The 22,315-nt window shown below is 43.0% G+C and overlaps 1 protein-coding gene across 1 annotated transcript; it reads left to right on the top strand.

Moving 5' to 3' along the window:
• The first annotated feature begins 574 nt into the window (after positions 1-574).
• CPA2 (carboxypeptidase A2) lies at positions 575-21,933 on the top strand. The gene is given in 15 exon segments (XM_057732549.1): positions 575-598; positions 600-643; positions 2,560-2,630; positions 3,295-3,434; positions 4,037-4,070; positions 4,073-4,128; positions 5,837-5,946; positions 7,880-7,970; positions 9,298-9,335; positions 9,337-9,406; positions 11,009-11,099; positions 12,670-12,830; positions 12,832-12,870; positions 14,917-15,001; positions 21,746-21,933. Coding segments are annotated over 15 exon segments (1,242 nt in total).
• The last annotated feature ends 382 nt before the right edge of the window (positions 21,934-22,315 follow it).

Here is a 22,315-nt window from a genome sequence, read left to right as displayed (position 1 = left end):
CAAAATTGAATATTAAAAGGCCTTCTGTTTTGTTTTAATGTAGAGTGAGGACTGGAATGGGCCATATCTACAGGGAGATTCAGCAGATGTGGACTAAGTGATTGCAGTGTTTCAGGGTAAACATTATAAAAATAAACAAATGAGCCATCTAATGGAATGTGATAGACAGGATGCCTGAGTAATTACAATAAATGCTGTGCCTATTTTTTTGTCTGAGACCCAGAAAAGACTTTAACCTCTAGGTCTATTAATCTGGCTTCTATCACTGGTCCGAGTTAGTGGCACTTTATGTTCTAAATCATAAATGCATGGTTTGCCCTTGGTATGCTCTAGCAATTTTGTTTTCTTTCCATCAAAGTTTGTTATCTCATTGTAGGAATGTAAAATGTATGGATTGGTGATATCACACAGGTGGGTGTCTACAACCTTGAGAATGTGACATGCAGCTGGGAATTTTACCATGTGGGAATTCACTTGAGTTCTTAGACTGCCAACAGATCAGCCTCAGCCGTGGTCCCTATAAATAAAGTTCAGGAGTGACACCAAATTCTGGACTCTTGGAAGATCCTTGACTATGAGATTGATCCTATTTTTTTTGGTGCCCTTTGTGGGGGAATATCTACCATCAAGAAACATTTGTGGGGTAAGTTATGCTTTCTGGTGCCTATCTGAATTTTGCTTACCTGATTCACAGAGTATCTCACTGGATTGTTGCAGAATAATGAATGTCAGTGTTCGACATTTTCAGAGTTCTTTTATATTTGAAGAGGGGGGTAGTGGAAAGAATAGAAATGATTAAAAAAAAAAGAGATGAATGAATTTAAAGGGAAAAAAAAAACACCCCAAAGTGAAAACAGAGCACATGCACCGTATTTCTCTCTGTTCTTAATCATTCCCCCCACTGATGATCAGAATGTGGGGATGACAGACATCAGTGAAAGTAAAGCTGTTTGGTCATTTCTCTCAGTGTCATCTCAGTAAGTGATGGGCTGCTCTCCCATCCTCCTCCCTACCTTTCTGAACATCATCCTCCATGTCAGCTGAAGTCCTCCCTATCTTCAGATCTAGTGTCTAGGCAGTGGGATCTCATTAAGCGGGAGGACCAGAGTTGCAGACTTCAGCCCAAATCCAACTCTTATAGCTTTGTAGGATCCATCTTTGCTCCAAAGTACTTTGGTTTCAAGACTCTATGAAGAGCTTTAGACAGCATTTCTTGAAGAGTGTTCCAGGGAACTAATGAAGTGGCCAAATAAATTTGGCCCGAAAAAGTGGGTAGTCAAATAAATTACTTTTACTAAATTAGTGTGTATTGTAAATCTGTATGAGGGGATCTAGGTTACTGCAGCTATCCTGTTTTTTTTTTTTTTTTTTTTGATTATCAAACTCCTCCCCATCTTTATTTATTTGTTTGTTTGTTTATTATACCAAACAACTCAAAGGGCTATTATTCCTTACAACACACACCAGGAAATATTAGCCCAATGTATTACTTTTCCCAGTGCCTTTCCATTTAAAAGGAGGACTCCTGGGAGTCTATACATTAACCAAAAGGAATGAGACTCAAATGAAAGATTTTCAGATCATCTATGGTCAGTGGGTACAGGGAGGCCGCAGAGCCTTGAAGAGCTCACATTCTATCACTTATATATTCCGCTGGAGTACATTGGATGGTGCTTGGTTTCAGAGGGTCTGGACTCTGGTCCCTTACTATGACTCTGTACCAATCCCTTCCCCGCTGCACATAAGCAGGGCAGTGACTCAGGAAGTCAGCCTACTCAGAGAAAGGGAGAGAGGAAAAACCTCTGTCATCAAGGAAGGGCTATAAGAAATCCAGCTCTACTACTGCAGTTTTTTTTAAGGGTATATGTCTGCTTCTTTTGCAACTTCTCTTTGCTGCCAAGGTGTCCTTGCTATCCTTCACTCCTCAGTGTGTGTGTGTGTGTTTGTGTGTGTGTGTGTGTGTGTGTGCGCGCGCGCGTGCATGCGCGCATGCAGAGAGAGACATACACACACACACCATGATTTGTCTGGGTCTCAATTGTCTCTAGCAATACCCCAAGTTTGGGCCAAATGAATGGGGTTTGGAGATGGAACTCTGACACATTTCAGTTAACACCACCACCACTGTAGGTCTACTGAGACATAAATTTGATTCCTCTTTTGAGCACTTACAAGCACCAAATTAATTATTCTACCTTTTAAAAACATTTCTGAAAAACAGGAACAGGCAAGTTTTAAAAGCCAATGCTTTATGAGCAGCAGGTGTTACTTGATAATCATTAGCTAAAGGAAAGGTAACTTTATTGGCAAACTTCCTGCTAGGAGTAGGTACAGCTCTTTATTATTTATATAACATTTCCTTGAGGGAAGTGAAGTCATCGTATCAACTCATTCTGGGGATGTGGATCAGTATACTATTTATTAGTTTCTCGATTGTCAAGGAGATGACTGACTGCTGCATTAATCTATCATATGTGGAGACGAAGAGGAGCAGAAGGCAACAGGAAACAGAGTCCAGGTTTTGTTTTTAAGGTCATGTCTGTGGTTGATATTTTTCAGAGACCAAGTTCTTGAGATCATACCAAGGAATGAAGAACAAATAAAAAATCTGGTGGAACTGGAGGCTGAAGATATCTTCAGGTATCTGTCCTGGAGGGGGCTCCTGTTTCCTGGAGTGAATACTCCACAGTTAGACACAATGATTGAGACCTCTTACTTTGGATTGTTTCTTGTCTTCTCTGATATGAAGTGTGGAATGCTAACTCATGCAGCTGGGATCCAGAACACTTGGGCTCTAGTCCCAACTGTATGACATTGGGCAAGTCACCTACCTTCTCTGCATCTCATTTTCCCGTTCAGTATAATGAGGATAAATATACCATTCTTCTACCTCACACGTAGTTTGTAAGAATGAAAAGAGAAATCAAAGGTGAAAGTTATTTTGAAAAAATTTTGAACACCTTTAATACGTTATTTTCCTCCTAAATAATTTACACTATTAATATTCTGTTATGAAATGAATTGGATCACTTGAATGTCAACTGTTAAAAAAACTGCCTTAAATAGTCTTTACCTTCTGCCAGTTTTAATATCTAACCATATGGGGGGAAAAACAATATACACATATGCTGATGCTTGGATATTTAAAATAACTTCTTGCAACATCATAGTGATTCTATAACGATTCTAGTCTTGGAGACTTGAGGTAAAATAGATATGAATTGATTTCTTGAAATCTATCCATGCTGAGCTGTCCATTTCCCTGGACTGACCCAGTCACTGCCTTGGTCTTTTATCCCTTTCAGCTTGATTTCTGGAAATCACCCACTGTCCCAGGAGAGACAACCCATGTCCCCTTTGTCAGCATCTAGGCAGTCAAAGTTTCCTTAGAGTCTTAGGGAATTGCTTATTCCTTCATGATTGAAGATGTTCAAGTAACCATCCCACAGCCCACTCTTCCAGAGACTTGCTGGTTCATATGAACTGAAGCCCCATCCTCTTTTATCTTTGGGTACCCTCTGCCAGGGAAGGAACCTGTGGGTGCCACTAGGGCCTTTCTGGAGTCTGGGCTATGCTTGCAGTGGGTAGGAAGATTCTATCCCTCTCTTTTTTGCATTTGGTACAAGTGGGATATGGTAATAAAAAATGTAATGGAAAGGGCAGAAAAGAGTCTCTGGCATGAGATACAAAGTACAAACTGAAGAGTGAGTCAAAGTAGGTAAAAGTAAAATGTTACTCATTTAGTTTTTAATTGGAGGTAACCTCCGACCCTGGGTTCCCAGAAGGGAGAATGAGCCATAAGACAACCACCTGACTATCATCCTATATTTGCAGTATTTGTCTGGCCCAAAGTCCTGTTAATGCCCTATTCTCTTTCAGGGTGCTGCCAGAATTAGGGAAAGGCATGACCACAAAGCCTATAGGACAGAAAGAAGAATGCTTGGGACTAGGGACCTGAGAGTCACCACTTCCTTCACAATTGTAGATTCAAATGCATTGCTACAAACTAATCATGGGTGCAACTGATTTATGCTAGGTTCTGTTGGACAAGGAGAATGAAGAAATGTTACTTAGAGAAGAGAATGGAAAGGTAACTTCAACTTTGAGGCTTATCATACCTTGGAAGAGGTAGGTATTTCAAAATGACCATCAGAGAAATGGGCCATGCTCTCCTCTGATAAGGCCTGTGCTTCCACTTGGTGATATAATTGGAAATTATTCTTATATTATCTCCTAACGTCTCCAAGCTTCCCTAGGATTTCACAGCCAGCTTCAGTGTCACTGCCTTCAGTTGGAACCTGAAGCCCACCTGCCCATCTCAGCAGCCACTGCATTATTTAGAAGTGTGCAGGAATGGCTTAAGTGAGCACAAGACAGCCTCTCATGCTCATACTCCCCTCAAGGCCCCCTTGCTGATTTCTGACCCGTGCTGCCCACAAGCCATTTGAGAGCTATGCTTCATGGCTGCCACTGATGATGGAATCAGGGAACACCCTGATACCCCTGACTTCCAGCCAGTGGTAAGGTCTCCCAACCTGCCAAATGCTCCTAGACCTTACTGCAGCAAAGTCTTGTGCAATCTCTCTGCTGTCTTTCCTGAGTTTTGTTGGTGTGAAGAATGCCTCCTTCTTTCACCCGGATCACCTGGACAGTGCTACATCTGCCTCTTTGCCACACAAAGCTTTTCTCAGGGGGCACAGGGATCTGTTTGCACTAGCTGATTTGGGAGGTGGGGGGAGGGGATGAGGAGATGGGGGTTAGGAGATTCAGGGGACAGGTGGGGGAGAAGGAAAGAGCCAGAGAGGAGATATCTGGTAGGTACTGGTTCCCCAAATTGGCAATTCTAAAATGCAAGTAACTCAGAAAACAAATTTTCCCTTGGAATTTATTTGGTGGCAAACCCTGCCCTGACCTAAACTCATTTAGGGGCAAAATCTGACCTGAACTGACTTGCTACTCATTTGTTTCACTGCCAGAAATATTAATGTGCTTGACTGTAGAGCACTGCCACGTGTAAAATACATCTCCCTACCTTTCTAAAAATGCACTCCCCCTCCCCGCCCCCCCCAATTCTTAATTTGGAATATGTGTGGCCCCTAAGGGTTTCAGAGTAGGGGCTTTGGACCAGTACAAAGAGTGAGGAAGAAAAGGGAGTGACCTTAACAGGATGTGCTCTCTCCTTTGCCTGGTCTCACAAATTGGAGTCTGTGTCCTATGGAGAGCAAATGCTGGCAACAGCTGGAGGAGACGTTTTCATGCTGGTCTCAATCGAGACACGCCAAGGCATGTCTCAATCGCAGCAATGGACACCGCGTGGGTGCCCCAGGTGTACAGAATTGCAATCAGCCCTGCAAATAGGAGCCGAAGTAGCTGGTGGCAGAAGTGCGTCTGAGGCAGGCACCCCTGTTGCCCCCTGGCCTGAACCAGCCTGGCTGCCTCTAAATCCACCTTTTTTTTTTTTTTTTTTTTTGGTACTGCTACCATTTGTGTTCTTCTGCTAGTGAGGGCAAGAAGCATTCTGGCTGGGGAAGTTCCACCTCAGAGCTGGGCTGAGGCAAACCACAGGCAAACCAGAGCAGTGCCATTTTGTTTGAAGAACAAAGGTGGAAAGAGCTGGCTTCCCAGCAGCAAAATGGCTTCCCCTTTCCCAGCCCCTGCAGAGGCCCAGTGACTCATCATCTCTTAGCTTTGATTCCAGCGTCCCCAGTCCCACAGCATCTGTCACGCTGCCCTCTCCATTCCCTGAGGGAATGGAAACGGTGGAGACAAAAGTCACTAACAGATGCATCAGATTATTCATTTGCAAATGCCTATTTCTTCATCTTAAACTTTTCAGGTTTTCCAAGACATGGATAACCTCCTTGCTGAGCACCCTGGTCTAGTGAACAAAGTGAACACTGGCTATTCTTTCAAAAAACAGCCCATGAACGTGCTCAAGATACACAGGTGCACTGGCGATTTTGATGCTTCCAGAATCTCGCTCCTCCAAGGCGGGCGGGCAGTCAGTCTCGCCTTTGCCTGCAAAACTGTTCTTTTTTTATTTTTCCCCCCTCCTAACCGGCCCTTGCTGGTTTTGAGTATCCACCTCCCCGCGATCCCCACCCTCCTTTCTTTTCCTTTTCTCTTAACTGCACAAGCTGACGCAGGTCTGCAGGAGTGAATTATTGTTCTCGTCTTGATAGATTTGCTCTCAGGGAAACAGAGGCGTAAGCGCCAATAGGAATAGAGGAAGGGGGAGGTGGGGTGGGCCCCTGGGTAAGCGGGGGAGGCGGGAGGTGGTGCGGGGCCGCAGAGCGAGGGTGAATGGGGGAGGTACTCTGTAATTAATCAAGGTAGCAGTGCTGTGCCTTGTTTTTCTTTTCCTCTTTTCTTTCCTTTTTTTTTTTTTTTTTTTTTTTGTTAAACCGGGAGTTAAAAAAAAAAAAAGAGAAAGAAAGAAAATCTCCAAGTACTTGCCAGAGCGCATTTAACACCAAAGGAGTTCTTGTGGTGTGCAGAATGACGGGCAACGAAACGGCAGAGGCAAATGCCCAGAAACGCAGGCATGTTTTAGTTGCTAGCCGGAAAAGGTTATGGTTTTACTCCAACCTGTAAGCGCTGACAACAGTCTTAGTGGTGATAATTTCAAGCTTTTTCGCCTTGCCTCGAAAAAGAGTGAAAATTATTTCCCCAGATTTCCTAGAAAGAGTTTGTTAAGGGGAAAAAAAAAAAAGATAATGTCACAACTCCCTGCTAAATTTGGAAACGTTATGGCTGAGAACCAATGGCCTCACTGGGACAGATGGATTTCTCTGGAGCGGCTTTCCCAAAGCAGGCCTGGGAGGAGTGGTTTGCCTACTTTATGATACCGTGGCACATTTATTCATATTTACTACCTTATTTTCTCTTTATTTCCTTTTCCCTGTTTTTTCCACAACTGGGTCAGTAAACCCAGGATTCTTCTCCCTCTTGAATTTTCCTGGCCTTTCCTTCTCCACAGTGGTTTGGCGGTTCGTGGTTGAGAATGTTGTTTTCCAAAGTTCCCCATTTTTTACATTTGAGCTCTTTGGAGGAAAAAGCATGAAACATTTTAAACTAAAACTCTCAAAACGCGTGAAAAGTAATTTTTAGCAAGGATTTGCATTTCTCATTTACCTTATCTGTGATGTTTAGAATGCTGAACGAAGATAGAAGTTGATGGTGCAAAAATAATCTTTTCCTCCCCATTTACTGATCCAATTGGCAAAGCCACTGTTCCAAATAAAACTGAGTCACTTAGATCATAAAATTTAAACTCTGGAAAGCACCTCCAGAGTCTACCACCCTGTTTTTATGAAGGACTTGAAAGTTATCAGAAGCATTTTTATTACAAAAATAACAATCACTGCAAAAAATGGAGAACAGAGAAACAAACAAAAAGTGAAAAACATGCCTATTTTACTAATTCCAAAACTATGGGATTGATAACTATTAACATTTTGTCGTGTGTCTTTCTATTTCTTCTTCTCTTTTCTTCCCCCCTTCCCTTTTTCTCCTATGTTTGTGTGTGTATGTGTGTATACATACATACGAGCTAGCCTTTTACAAAATAAAAACGGCATCATACTATTTGGTACTTTGTTTTAAAAAATTTACAACATATGATGAACATATTTTCATGTCATCCCATTATTGGCAATGATTTTTTACAGACATCAAAGGATGCACTTCTTTGTTAGCCTTCATTTAAGTTTACATTAAAGGAAGGTGACCAAAAAACCCCACGTTAAATGAAAAGTTAATCGACAGCATCTCTGTCTACACCCCCTCCTTCTCACCACATCAAGTACAGAAAGAGGAACAGACAAGGAGTCTGAGGCAGTGGAGCCATTCACATTTCCATGTTTGTTTTGTAGTTCAGCACCAGAGACAAGTCGGCCATCTGGCTAGAGGCCGGGCTCCATGCGGGAGAGTGGGTTACACAAGCTACTGCGCTGTGGACTGCAAATAATGTCATTTTACCCAAAATTCTCCAGTTATTTTGTCTTTCTGGGGTCAGGCCCTACCCACTCTCACAGCGGTCACTGTGGCCCTATGTCTGACAGTCTCATCCCAAGCCCTTCTCTTGTCACACAGGCAGGAAACAGACCCATTCAAGCTTAATTTGGTATTGCCCCATCCAGCACCCTGGCATGCACCCCTCCCCCCGCCCCGTCCTCCCCAAGCCTGCTGGTCACTGTGTGCTCTGTTAAAAGATTGTGAGAGCTAGAAGTGATTAAGAGGGTGGCAAGTAAGGACCCCAGGAGTCAGATTTCAGCATAAGAACAGACTAGAGAAAATTGCTTTGCTGCCTGGAGCTGCTAGGGTTGTGGCACGATGTACTAGAAATCTATAAAATCACAAAAGGAGCTCAGATGCTGGAAGAGTTTACTTTGACTTACATATCCAAAGTGGAACTTGTTAAGGGTTTTTGGGTTGTTCTGAAAAATTTCCAAATCTGATTTAAAGTTAGGGTGTAGTGATACCTCTCTTCCACATGTTCATAGGAATTACAGTCAGGACACCGTGCTGGGTGTGACCTAGTCTGGTGTTTCTTAAGTAATTCAAAAATGACATGCTATAAATCAGAATGTTAATTCATGAGCAAAGGAAATCAATCCACATCAGCTCATTCAAGCATGTGCAACCACGTGCATACTGGCTGATACATTTTTCCCTTCAATTAAAATGCGGTTACCTTTAGGGTATTATGAAATGGATATTTAACAGTTGAATAATAATGCCTTAGGATGGCTAAGCACAGGAAATGAATAAATTTTAATCCAGCAGAAACTTCAGCTCTACTGCAATTGATCACAAGTAGAAATGTAATTCCCCAAATGGAATTTAACCGGTTCTCTGGATCTTTAGAAAAGTCTCTGCATATTTAAATAATCTGATGTTGGTTGTGAGTACTTTTGGGAAGCTATAGCCTGTGTGATGATTAAGGAAACTGAAAAAATTTCTTTGGTTCATAGATTCCTATAAGCTACATACACTGTTGCCCACCATTGCGAAATGCCTCACCAAAATTAATTGGAAGAATTCTGTTTTTGAGAGAGAATGGATGTGATACCTGATTTTTGTTTACTGTAAGGAAATTATTCTGACTGGCAATAAAAGTATCGACACTGGCATATTAAACACATTAACAGGAGATTGGGCTGTGGTCCTGGAAGACTCTTGTTGACCAGCAGTAATAGTTCATGTTTAGAAAAAACATTACCTTAATAGTCTCGCCTCTGTTCCCTGGTGAAAGGAGAGTGTGAGATTAACATATGTGTTGTTGTCTCTGCTCAGATTGCTTCTGATTATGGAAGTGACCCATCCATCACTTTGATTGGATACGATGGATATCTTCCCGCTGCCGGCCACCAACCCCGATGGCTGTGTGTTCTCTTAAACCAAAGTAAGCCTGGACTTGTTCTCTTCAACAAGAGTCTAAGGAGATGTGTGGGAACTTCAAAACAAAATAAAAATCATCTTTCTGTTCTTGATTTACCCTAAACGGAATGCCTCATCTCTCAGTAGTGGCTGTGAATTGAGGCATCTACTAATGTTTATAATAATTTCTTTTTCCAACACGTGATATCTTTCCATATTGCCTTGGTCAGAGCCCATTTCAGCTGTTAGTCTGGGCTATTAGAGTTCAGTATTCACCGTGAGTCACCTAGGAGATTTGTTCCAATTATCTCTGTGTTTTTGTGGTAGGATTGATAGAAAAGAGGAGGCGGATGTTACCTGCTGACAATTAGATTGCTGTGGGATTTAGGTAGGCAGTGCAATGCATCTGGCATTTTACTTAGAAGAAATCCTCTGTTATATCACGAAAAGGAGTTATGTAGTTTTATTTTTCCCTTTAAAAATCTCATTATAAAACACCATTATGGCAACTGTGACCCCACGTATACTCAAAATGAATCAGAGCTTCAAGTTTATTTTTGGAGAGAGCTGACTACGATAGCGTTTTTCAATGCCTGTTCAAAAGGAACTTGTACAAACACTTGTACTCATCTCATGAGATACCCTATGAAAAAAGGGTTTCACAGTCAAGTTTGGGAAATACCGCCCACTGTATCCCTCTCTTGGAGCTTCATGAAAAACATTAAAGCATTTAAGAAAACTAAAAACCAAAAACCAAAAAAGCCTTTAGAAGTTCTGAAGTAAATTAGCCAATTTAACCCTATGTTTTCCCCAAATGTTCTATCACAGAACCCTTGCTCTCTCCCGACCTTTTTTGTTTGTTTTTTAATTTTTGTTTTTTGTTGTTCTTGTTTGTTGTATTGTTAACATTTGACAGGACTGCAGTTCTACGGAACATGGTTTGGCAGGCATTCATTTGAGGAGATGGGGGATTATTTACTTCTTGCCTCCGTGAGACGGCCGGGAAGCTCCAAGCAGAACCCTGTGTGAGGACAACTGGTCACGTCTGTGGGCAAGGGAAATGGGCACAATTCCAAAGGGGCCTTCCCGGGAGGGAACGAGAGAAATTACCAGAATTCTAAAGGAACTGTCTCATTAGAATGACCACCTTTTTTTTTTTTTTTTTTTTTTACTGTTTTCTCTTTCCATTGGCTTTTTTTTTTTTGTGATAAGGGGATATCATTTATTTTACATAGAAAGCCAATGTTTCCAACACAATTTATTGAGTGTCTATTCTTTTCCCAGGAGTCAGAAATACCAGTTTTTTTTCCCCATTATATATATATATTTTTTTAAATTTATTTATTTATTATTTTTTGGGGGGTACACCAAGTTCAATCATCTGTTTTTATACACATATCCCCGTATTCCCTCCCTTCCTTGACTCCCCCCCCCGAGTCCCCCCCCACCCTCCCCGCCTCAGTCCTCTAAGGCATCTTCCGTCCTGTCCTCGAGTTGGATTCCCTTTGTTATACAACAACTTCCCACTGACTATCTATTTTACAGTTGGTAGTATATATATGTCTGTGCTACTCTCTCGCTTCGTCTCAGTTTCCCCTTCACCCCCCACCCCCTCCCATACCTCGAGAATCCTATGTGGCAGAAGCCCCGGTTCAAGGTATCTGGAACCCTCATTGTTGGTGTTGATCCTAACCAGAACTGGGACTCAGGTTTCGGAGGTGAGCCCAGGGACTTGCCCCCAGGGGCAGTCAGATGTTGTCTGGCCAACTAGCTATTTGCATATGGCTCTGCAGTGCTGTCAGCCTGCTAAGCCCATTCAGGATTGAAGCTATTTAAAAACCTATTTGAAAAACACTTCACTAAATTCCCTTCATGGGTGCACAACACTGTCACTGAGCTCGGAGGAGCATTTAATATATTTTGTGTCACATCTTGGTTTTCCCATACGCTGTATCCGGGCTCAGCTTCTGAGCTTCCAGAGCAAGACTTTGTGTGGTGGCGGGAAGCCTCAGGAAGCCCTGAACCAACCACTAGAGGGGGTTGGGATCTAGTCACAGAAGAAGCAGTGTATCATCTATGGAGGCTTCGAGAAAGAAAAACTAAAATGAAGTACAAATAAGATTAAGAAATTGATTTTCAAAATAGATTCAAAGAGAAAATACTCGTTTCCTGCTCTTTGTTGACTTGCAGCTCTAATTTTTCGGTGTCCAATGCCAGGCTGATCGGGGGGGGGGTCCTTTTTGCTTTCAGGCACCAGTTAAAAACCCCTTATGTTTCTCTAATCACAGAGTTAAAATGTGTTTGGTGTTTCCTCACTGGGTATGATAACAGTGAAGTTACAAACTGTCTTTTTCCCACTGCAGTGTTCCTAACACCTAGCACGGTGTCTGGCACACAGAAGGCGATCACTAAGGACTTGTAAGACAAATGAATCAACGAGAATGATTGAACCAAGAAAGGATACACTAAGGAACTGTGACAGGATGTGGACAAGTGGCAACTTCATTCATCACATTTACAATTTTCTTTTAGTGTAGGAAAGAAAAAAAATCAAAGCATCAGATCTAAAATATTGAACGATGTCCAGCAATTCAAAAATTTTCCTGGGATGTTGTTCTTATTAAATAATCTCAAAATGAGGTGACAGGTTGTACATATACTTTGTCTGTATCGTTTAGAGACTCTGGGGAGTCCCAGCCTCTACCTGTCCCCTCAGAGTTTCTCTAGTATTCAGAGCCCTGGCCAGGCCACAGTGGGCCCACTACAGTGGTCAGGAGTAACTCCAGTAGCTGAGAAAATGAGGCCCAAAGTAGCCATTTCGTCAAAGGTAGTTGTGACTTCCTCACCACAGAAAGGGTATCAGAGGGTCCTTGCGTTTGTGGCTTTGTGACTTAGAAGTAAAGATGCATAGAATCTTCTACTCCTGGGACTCTAAGAATTGGAAGAAATCCCAGAAAATGAGCTTGCTCAACTCCCAGCTGATGCAGGAATTCCATCTATAATATTAAATCTAGCTTTTCTTCCAATAACTCCCACAGAGAGGAGATAATTTAATTTGATATCTTTTTCTGCCATACAGAGGAACCATGTTTTTAAAGAAGAGAGATGTGTCCAGAATCTCTTAAATTAGGTCTCCTGCCTGTGTCTTTAGGTAGTAACTCAATCTAATACAAAGACAATCTTGCTCCGATTTCCAGAGGAGGAACTGAGTGATGCATGGTAACTGCCTCCATACACTGTTTCCTTAAAGCTCACTGTTCTCACTTGGCTTCTTCTGCATCCCATCAGAACCTGGAGCCAGCAACAACCTTTGCTCCAATTCATACCATGGACCCAGTGCCAACTCTGAAGTTGAAGTGAAATCCATAGTGGACTTCATCAAGAGTCTTGAAAAAGTCAAAGCCTTCATTACCTTCCACAGCCATTCCCAGCTGCTGATGTTCCACTATTGGGTTCACATGTGCCAAGTCACGTAACTTTGATGAGCTGGTGAGTTTCTGAAACTTCGTTTTGGCTTGGACACAAACATCCATGGTGTGGACAAATAAGTTGCAGTCATAACGATAGGTATTGAGACGGGGGTGTGCTAGTAACAGGTTACAAACATGAATGAGACATAATATGTCCAACCACTGAGAAGACTGTGATACAGGCAAAGGTTTGAAAGACTGGTTATGGACTTGCCTAAATTAAGTTTCCTTCGAAAGTAGAATTCATGAAATTATTGTTGCCTTACTCTAGATGAGCAGGACCCTGATTTGACTATAAATTCCCAGGATGTGTTTTCTGTTGCTTAGGAAATAACCACTTGGATTCGGACCTGAGGCTCTTGGATCTGTAGTCTGTTGCTCTGTGCTAAGCAGTGCTGTTTCCCAGCTCTTTGCCTTATGCGTTCCTGGTGTCTTTGGCTCTATGATCTGCCATCATGCTGCACTGGTGTATGTTGGGCATAAAACTCTTCCCTAAGGTATCACGTGATACCCTCCATCATCTTTCCTGTTTCAGGAATGAGCAAACTGGTGGCAACCTTAAGTCAGATGATGACATCTCAGGGGGCTGCTTATAATTGAGCAAGTGCTATCCCCAGCTGAAGAGAACATGCAGATATTTCCAATTTGGCTTTTAGGCTTGGTATTTGAAACCCATATATTACAGGTAAGCCCTGAGATGGGACCTTTTGGTCAATTTACTTTCAAGTAGATTTTTGTCAGCAGCTGGCAGAAATGGAATAGAGTATTCCAATTCAGCTGCATTGTTCATTTCATTAGCTGCATTTTAGCCCCTATAAGGCAGTTTTCAGGGTTTTGATGGTGAATATCATCACTCAAGGTTGAATCAGGGGAAAAAGAATGTCAGGGTTGAATATCAAAGGTACTTTTAGTAGCTCTTGACAACCTTACGTTATCTAAACCTGGTACTTAAATCTCTACCACATAGTCATCAAACCTATAATTGGATAGCTCCCTGCCTCCAAGGGAGCCTGTTCCACGTTGGGGGAGATTTGATTGTCTGAGCTCAAACCTTCTGCTTACAGTCTTCATGTACCAGCCCTGGTTAATTGTCTTGCTTCAGAGAGCAAGTTTATTTCCCTCCGAAAGACAAGTTCATTAATTACTTGAAGATTACTAACCTGCTTCTCCTAGGTTTTTCCTTATCCTTCCTAAGTACCCCTGTCCTTCAAGCACTCGGAATATGTTCCCAACTTCCCTCACCCTTGTGGTTGCTATTTTACGAATGTGCTTTGGTTTGTCTGTGTTCTTTAAGGGCAGCTCCCAGAAGGGAATGTAAAACTTGTGTTGTGGGTTAACAAGCACAGAGCAGAGCATGACCATAACTGCCCACATCCAGCTTATGTAGTCGAGGGTCACATTAGTTTTTTGGCAGTGGCGTCGTGCCGTTGACTCATGCTGGGCTCATTGACAACTGAACCCCCCAGGCTCTCTGAGGATTCTGCCGAGCCAGGTTTCCCCCATCTGGTAATTGTACAGTTGTTTTCCTGGACCCAAGTTCAGGACCTTACATTTATCCCTAGCAAGGACAGTAAAGCCTCAATCAGTCAAAATTGGAACCCTCAAATAATGGAAAATACTTTGTTGAGCTCTACTTCTTGGAAGAAGAGACAATCATAGGGAAATAAGCCAATGTAGGGATCTAGTTTAAAAAAAACACACACACCAAATTCCTGGATACATCCTTGGGTCAGTACACATTCTTTTTAGCCCCTTACTCCCGCCCTATTTCCATCCACCCTCCTGAACAAGGAGAGCTGGTGGCAAAATAATGACTCTGGTGTATTTATTGCAAAACCCTGGGTGATCGGATAAACAATGAGGGTCTGTTGTATTTTCAGAGCCAACAGAAGTGAACTTGTGTTTACTTCCCAGTGAAAATGGTTGAAACTGAAAGGGTGTTGGGCTTAATTAACCAGAGAGTCCAGTTCATCAGACTGTCCCACTCTACATTCTGCTATTGGGCATCTGTTCTTCCAAGAGACAAGCACTATCCACCCACCTTTCCTTGGTTCTCTCACTCTAGAGTAATGTGGCCCAGAAGGGTGCCCAATGTCTGACAAGCCTGTACAGCACCGAGTACAAAGTGGGACCTCTCTGCTCAGTCATCTGTAAGTATCGAATGCGTTTCTACAAGTGACCCACTAAGATAGCAGGCATGTGATTTGGGGTCAAATCCTTTAAATGCCCTGATGTGAAATGGATAGGCCTTAAAACATGCATGGAAAACCAGACTTTTCTAATTTTTCTCAGTGAGGCTAGGTCTCCTCCGTGAGATACTTACTACCCGGTATTCAGAGCAAAGAACTTCCTGAATATTTGAGTTGTGTGTTCTCTGCTCTGCTTGTCCTAATCTTTAACAGCTTGCTCTCATTGTGTGGAATTTCTTTGCCTGAAAATGGGCATTTATCAAGACTCAGACCTAAGATATCACTTTTATTAATTACCCATTTCTTGGCTAAGAGAGGCTCACACCCTAAATAAACCTATGGACTGTGTGAGGGGACAGAATGGGTACAACCCTTTACGAGGACCCAGAGGTTTCAATGGATATACTCTGCTGCAGCCATTTGTCCATGCAGAGTTTGGGAAAACAAAGAGGAGGACAAGTCAAGAATAAGAGCAGTGGCAGGAATGAAGCTTGGGAGCCCCTGTCAGACTTTCTGATGCTCCTCTTTCCCATAGTAAATCGAGATAAGAACAAGAAATGAATGCAGTGCTGTTGGAAATCCTAATGCACCCTCATGCAGATTCTTAGTTCCCTAAAGGAATGTCCTCACTTCCTTATGGACAAAGCCAGAAAAGCAGGACCCCACAGCTGAATGCCCAGGAATTCCCTAGTGCTCCCATGCCCATGGATCCTTTGGAAACAAATGGCTCTTGTAGGTACCCACCATGTTCAATACAGTTTTATTGAGCATGTACTAAGTGCTAATCATTGTATATGATTATATATATATGTCTTCAGGTACTGGAGACACAGCGAACCCACAGAGAACTCACTGTTTAATATGGGAGATGAATGGGAAGACAAACAAACTTTAGTATAACATGTGCAATAGTAGGCTATACATGGTACAAAAGTATTAGAAAGTTGGGGGGGATTTGATTTCATCTAGGAAGAGGGCAGGATTTTGAAGGCTAGAGAAGGGGAAGAGGAATGGGACATTCTGGCTCATTTACAGCACATGCAAAGGCACAGATGTGTGAAACTGCATGACGGGCTCTGTGAACTACAGGGAGGAATGAAAGTGGTAACATGAGGAGTGGGGGGTTTTTGTGTGCCATATTAAAGAATTTAGGTTTTAACCCAAAGGATTCTGGAAGCCACTGGATAGTTTTCAGCAGGGCAGTAAGCACACTGAGGCATCGTGTTTGGGATAAAGCACATTAGCAGCAGCATGGAGGGTGGGGTGATGATGGACTAAAAGTGGGAACATCCCACAAGAAGAGCTGCAAGAGTTCAGAGGAGAGATGATGGCCCACACTACAGCAGTGCCAGTGAGGATGGAAGGGAGACATTTACAAGGTAAAATCGAAAGGCTTTGTCATTTTGTAAGTGGAGAGTTTCTCACTGATGTCATTGAATGGTGCCATTAATTGAGGGAGGCATCCAGGAAGGTGAAGGAGGGGTGGGGTTGTAAAGATAATGAGTTCAGCTCTGGACATGTTGAGGTTGAGATAACTGTAGTGTCTTCAAGTGGAGATGTCCTGTAGGCTTTGGGATTCGTGAGAGAGAGAGAGATTTAGGGGTCGTTGACATAGAGAGGATGGTTGGAACAGGAGAGCAAGGAGATCATGTGAAGGGGGAAATCGCTGGGCAGCAGAAGGGGTTAGCAATGATGGAGGGCATGCAGCAGGGCTGGGCAGAGAGGTCACACACCTTGCATTTCAGAAACCAGGGAAGGAGCAATTGTTGGGAAGGAGGCAGTGGTTAACTGACAAAAAGATCGCAAAAAAGTCAAATGTGACAAGGACAGAACATTTACCATTGGGTTTTCATTACTAGATTATGGTGACTGTAAGAGCAGTTTCAGAAGAGTGAGGGTAACTGGAGGAGTACATGGGATGGGGGATGGGGGAAAAGGGAGGCTGAGTCAGGAGACTACTCTTTGGGGGAGCCTGGATGAGAAGGGAAGGAGAGAGAGGAATGGAGGGTTGTGTTTTTGAGATAAGAGATTTGTTCATTGACTGTGGGAAAAGGAACAATAGAGAGGGAGAGGTGGAAGATATTGGAGAGAGAAGACGTGACCAACGTAGTGCTGTTCCAAAGAGGGGGAGAAGAGGGACAAGAAGGGGATGAGCAGAGGTGGGCAGATGAGGCTTGAACGAGAGGAGAGTGTCTGCAGGCATGCTGGGGCACCGACATAGCTCTATCTGTAGGAGGGAGTGCACACTTGTTAGTCATGGTTTTCTCTTATCTTTTCAGGATTATTTATTTATTTATTAATTATTTGGCTGCAGTGGGTCTTCGTTGCTGCGTGCAGGCTTTCTCTCGCTATTGCAAGTGGGGGCTATTCTTTGTTGTGATGTGTGGGCTTCTCATCATGGTGGCTTCTCTTGTTGCGGAGCATGGGTTCTAGGTGTGCGGGCTTCAGTAGTTGTGGCTCACAGGCTCCAGACTGCAGGCTCATTAGTTGTGGTGCATGGGCTGAGTTGCTACTCAGCATGTGGGATCTTCCTGGGCCAGGGATCAAACCCGTGCCCCCTGCATTGGCAGGCGGATTCTCAACCACTGTGGCCACCAGGGAAGTCCCAGTCATGGTTTTCTTAATGGGAATCTTGGAGAGCAGAGGAGTAATAGTTTACTCACCATATCTACAACACTTAGTGGAAGTCCCAAAACTATTGATCTGGTAATGTTTCAGATCATGAAAGTTTCTGTTTTTTCTTTTTCCCAGATTGTGGTTTTCTCTCTCTCTCTTTTTTGCTATTATGATGTATTTTTAAAACTTCATAGAAAAAAGTCTAATAATGATCATGCTTCATTATCAGTTTCAATTTCATTAATGTTTTGTCAATGAACACAAAATATATTTATCTACCTGTAATCAATGTCTGTGTTCAACTTTTTTCATTTAACATCATTTCCTATATAGTTCTTTTTTTAAAATTCATTTCTTTTTTTGGCTGTGTTGGGTCTTTACTGCTGCATATGGCCTTTCTCTAGTGGTGAGTGGGGCCTACTCTTTGTTGTGGTGCACGGGCTTCTCATTGCAGTGGCTTCTCTTGTTGAGGAGCACAGGCTCTAGGCACACAGGCTTCAGTAGTTGTGGCACATGGGCTCAAGAGTTGTGGCTCATGGGCTCCAGAGCTCAGGCTCAGTAGTTGCAGTGCATGGGCTTTGTTGCTCTGTGGCATGTGGGATTGTCCCAGCCTAGGGATCAAACCTGTGTCCCCTGCATTGGCAGGTGGATTCTTTACCACTGTGCCACCAGGGAAACCCTCCTGTATAGTTCTGTAAAAAATGTATTTTATTGAAGTATAATTGTTTTCAATGTTGTGTTAATTTCTACTGTGTAGCAAAGTGATTCAGTTATACATATGTATATAATGTTTTTCATATTCTTTTCTATTATGGTTTCTCACAGGATATTGAATACAGTTCCCTGTGCTGTACAGTAGGACCTTGTTGTTTATCCATTCTCTATATAATAGTTTGTATCTGCTAATCCTGAATTCCCAATCCATCCCTTCCCTACCCCCTTTGGCAACCACAAGTCTGTTCTCTATGTCTGTGAGTCTGTTTCTGTTTCGTAGATAAGTTCATTTGTGTCACATTTTAGATTCCAATATAAGTGATATATAGCATTTGTCTTTCTCTTTCTGACTTACTTCACTTGGTATGATGATCTCTAGGTCCATCCATGTTGCTGCAAATTGCATTATTTCATTCTTTTTTATGGCTGAGTAGTATTCCATTGTACATTTCCTACATAGTTTTATGTATTCTCACTCTGGGTATTTGTTATTCCATTATACTGCTATATTCCAGTTATTGGGCCTTTGGATTGTTTCAGCTTTTTGCTAAATAGTGCTACTCTGAACATGTTGGCACAAACTCCCTTTTCTTTTAGATGGTTCCTAAGTCAAATGTAATGAACAGCTTTGGAGCTCTAGCTACATATTTTTTAGGCTATGCTCTGGAAAGACTGAGCTGCTTACAGTTGCCAAGGCCTTTTAAATTGTGTTCCACGTGGGATTGTCCTCCCCTTAGGTGGGGGAGCCTCCATGGAGGAGGGCCCTCTGAGTGGTGGCAGTGGGGTAGAAGGCCGTGATGGCCACTTGAGGCTAAGGAATGCATGTTTTCTCTGATTGGCTGCCTCTGAGTGGAGGCTGGAGTTCAGAATGTCAGTAGAATGGCATCATTTGCCCCCATGCACATGGGGTCTCAGCCATTTTATTACAAGGAATCTAGCTTTCCACCTTCCTTAACTGAGGTATTTATAAGTACTGTAGGGACTTCCTAGGTGGCACAGTGGTTGGGAGTCCACCTGCCAGTGTAGGGGACACAGGTTCGATCCCTGCTCCAGGAGGATCCCACATGCCACGGAGCGGCTGGGCGCGTGTGCCACAGCTACTGAGCCTGTGCTCTGGAGCCCATGAGCCAGGGCTATTGAGCCCGTGTGCCCCAATTACTGAAGCCTGTGCTCCGCAACAAAAGAAGCAGCCGCAATGAGAAGCCTGCACACCGCAATGAAGAGTGGCCCCGGCTCGCCACAACTAGAGATAGCCTGTGTGCAGCAACAAGGACCCAACTCAGCCAATAAATAAATTCAATCAATCAATAAATTAAGAAAAAAAAAAGTACTGTAGACCTTGAAAGACTGACATTTAGTGTGTTTTTCTTGGTAAAGTCACAGATGTTGAAGATATTTCTAGTAAGCAAATGTCATACAAGTATAGGGTTTGGTGTCTGATCTTTGGTAATGTGACCATTAATGGTCAAGCAAGTTCTGGCTGCATCTCTGTCCAGAGCTGACTCTGTCATCCTCGATTCTGGCCTCATTCCAGCTTGGACAAGTACACTGCCTCTAAGAACGAGTCCCAATTAAGTACTTTTTGCCTCCTGCCCTGCATTGGTATGCAGCTCTGGGCTGAATACCTGCTTCACTCCACCCAAGACGTGGCCCTTTCTCATCTGCAAAGGGCTGTGAGGAGCTGCACTACAACAGGTCTTTGGTCCAAGAGAAGCTGCTGCTGAGTCTTTCTCAGAGAGGTGTGTGTGTGGGCGGGGGGAAACACAGACCTTGGCGAGAGAGGTCTGGGTTTGAGTTATAGTTCCATCACTTTGGAATCAAGTAACCTTGGGCAGGTCACTCAAGCCTGGTCACTCAAACCAAGTTCCCTTGGTTTCTTCATCTGTGAAATGGATTGTCGAGAAGCTCTAAATTTAGAATGTAGAATAAAAGAGCTTACTAACTCGAAGGCACTATATACATGTTGCTTGTTAGTTTCCTGGTGAACTGCTCTCCTCCAGACACCTCTGATCCTTAATGTGGTCCAGCTTTTTGGATGGGATCTTAGTCACTTACTGGCAACGATGATCGTAAGCACAACTGACACTTATTGAGTGCCGCTTCTGCACACCTTATCCCACCTCCTTCACTTTCCCTCAGACAGAGGAAATCAGTTTCCTCACCTGTAAAATGGGACTAATACTAATATATACTTTGTGACGCAGGTGAAGATTAAATAAACCAATTTAGCATAATGTCCAACACATTTAATAAGCACTCAACAAGTGATAGAATCTTAAACATTATATTATCCCATTGAATTCTCACTGCCCTGTGAAGTAAGTAGTATTATTATCCCTATTTGACAGAAGAAGCATTTGGGACTCAGATAAGTGACTGCCTTAGGTCACCCAGCTAATGATTTGCAGAATCAGGATTCAATCTGAAGCCAGGCCGCTGTGGACCTCTTAGTGGGATCATCTGTGTCATGTGGCCAGTGGCCACACCAAAGGTATAAGTTAGCAATTTTGGTACCCAGGAAGATTCAATTCAAGTCAGCAACCACTTCGTATTTGTTATTTACCAGGTGCTACCACAGCTGCAAAGACACAAGACACAAGAGTTTATAGTATTATTTCCCAGTATTAACCACTAGTCCTGCTTTTCCCTGGTATAACCTCCCTGGTCTTCCCCGTTGCCCAGCCCCATTCTTAGGGACTAGGTGACTTCCCCCATCTCTATCCCAGCCATCTCCTCCATTTGATCTCCACCCACCCTCCCTCGGTCGGGCCTCAGAGCTGGCCCATTGCTCAGCTCTTCTGAGTCATGATTGCCAGAAGTCTTTGTAGGGTAATGCTACCTTCCTTTATCACTTGTCACGTCAGTGGCCACATATTACACAGGTGCACGTTGTTGGTTTTACCTACACATATAGGTGCTGGGCATGTTATTTGATATTAGAACAAAGCCTGTTCCATCATTATGCTGAGAGTCCCCTGAGGGCAGGGACCAAATATCTTCCTCTATTTGTAATTCCTCTCCTCCCACCAGAGAAAACAATGTTTACACCTAGCACCCAACTAAAGAAGGAAGTGATGTAGCCTCCCTAAGCTGTAGAAGGTGCCCGTAGGAGAGCAGGCAGGATTCCAAATGGGTTCCAAATGGGTAGGTGAAGCCAGAGGCTCCTAAGAACACCAAAGGAGGGCTAAGTATAGTGTCCTTTTGAATAACACCTTGTATTTTTTCATAAGCGTGGCCCTCTATCCCTGTCCTCAAGGTCTGTGCAGATAGGGGCCTGACCTATTTTTGTTAGTGGTGGAACTTAATGTAGAGGTTACATAGCTGTGAGAGGCCAGGGGAATAGTATAACCAGACTTATTCTCATTTACCCTTCAGACCAAGCCAGTGGAGGAAGCATTGACTGGTCCTATGACTCTGGCATCAGATACTCATTTGCATTTGAACTGAGAGACACAGGTCGATATGACATCCTCCTGCCGGCCAATCAGATCTTACCCACAGTGAAAGAGACCTGGCACGGCTTGAAGACAATCGTGGAGCATGTGCAAGACCACCCCTGTTAGGGCTCTGGGGAATAAACACCATTAAAAGCTCTTTGGTTTGAAGCCAAGTTGGGTTGTAATTATTCCTTTTTCTAATCCTAATATAGGAGCATTGTATCTTTGATTTATGTTGCCCTTAAACACAGCAACACTGAGCTGTACCCCTTTATCTTTTTTAATCCCATTTTAAGCAAAATGCTACCAACATTGAGTGTACAATTCAGTGGCATTAAGTACATTCACAGTGTTGTACAGTCATCACCACCATCCTTTTCCAGAAATTTTCCACCATCCCAAACTAAAACTCTGTATCCATTAAGCAATAACTCCATGTTTTCTCTCTCACCAGCCCATGGTAATTCTATTCTACTTTCTGTCTCTATGAATTTGCCTGTTCTAGGTA

The sequence above is a fragment of the Hippopotamus amphibius genome, chromosome 4 (assembly GCF_030028045.1).
Source record: "Hippopotamus amphibius kiboko isolate mHipAmp2 chromosome 4, mHipAmp2.hap2, whole genome shotgun sequence".
In the NCBI taxonomy this organism is placed as follows: Eukaryota; Metazoa; Chordata; class Mammalia; order Artiodactyla; family Hippopotamidae; genus Hippopotamus; species Hippopotamus amphibius.
Note: the sequence above shows the minus strand (reverse complement) of the source record. Positions and strands in the feature narration are given on the sequence as shown.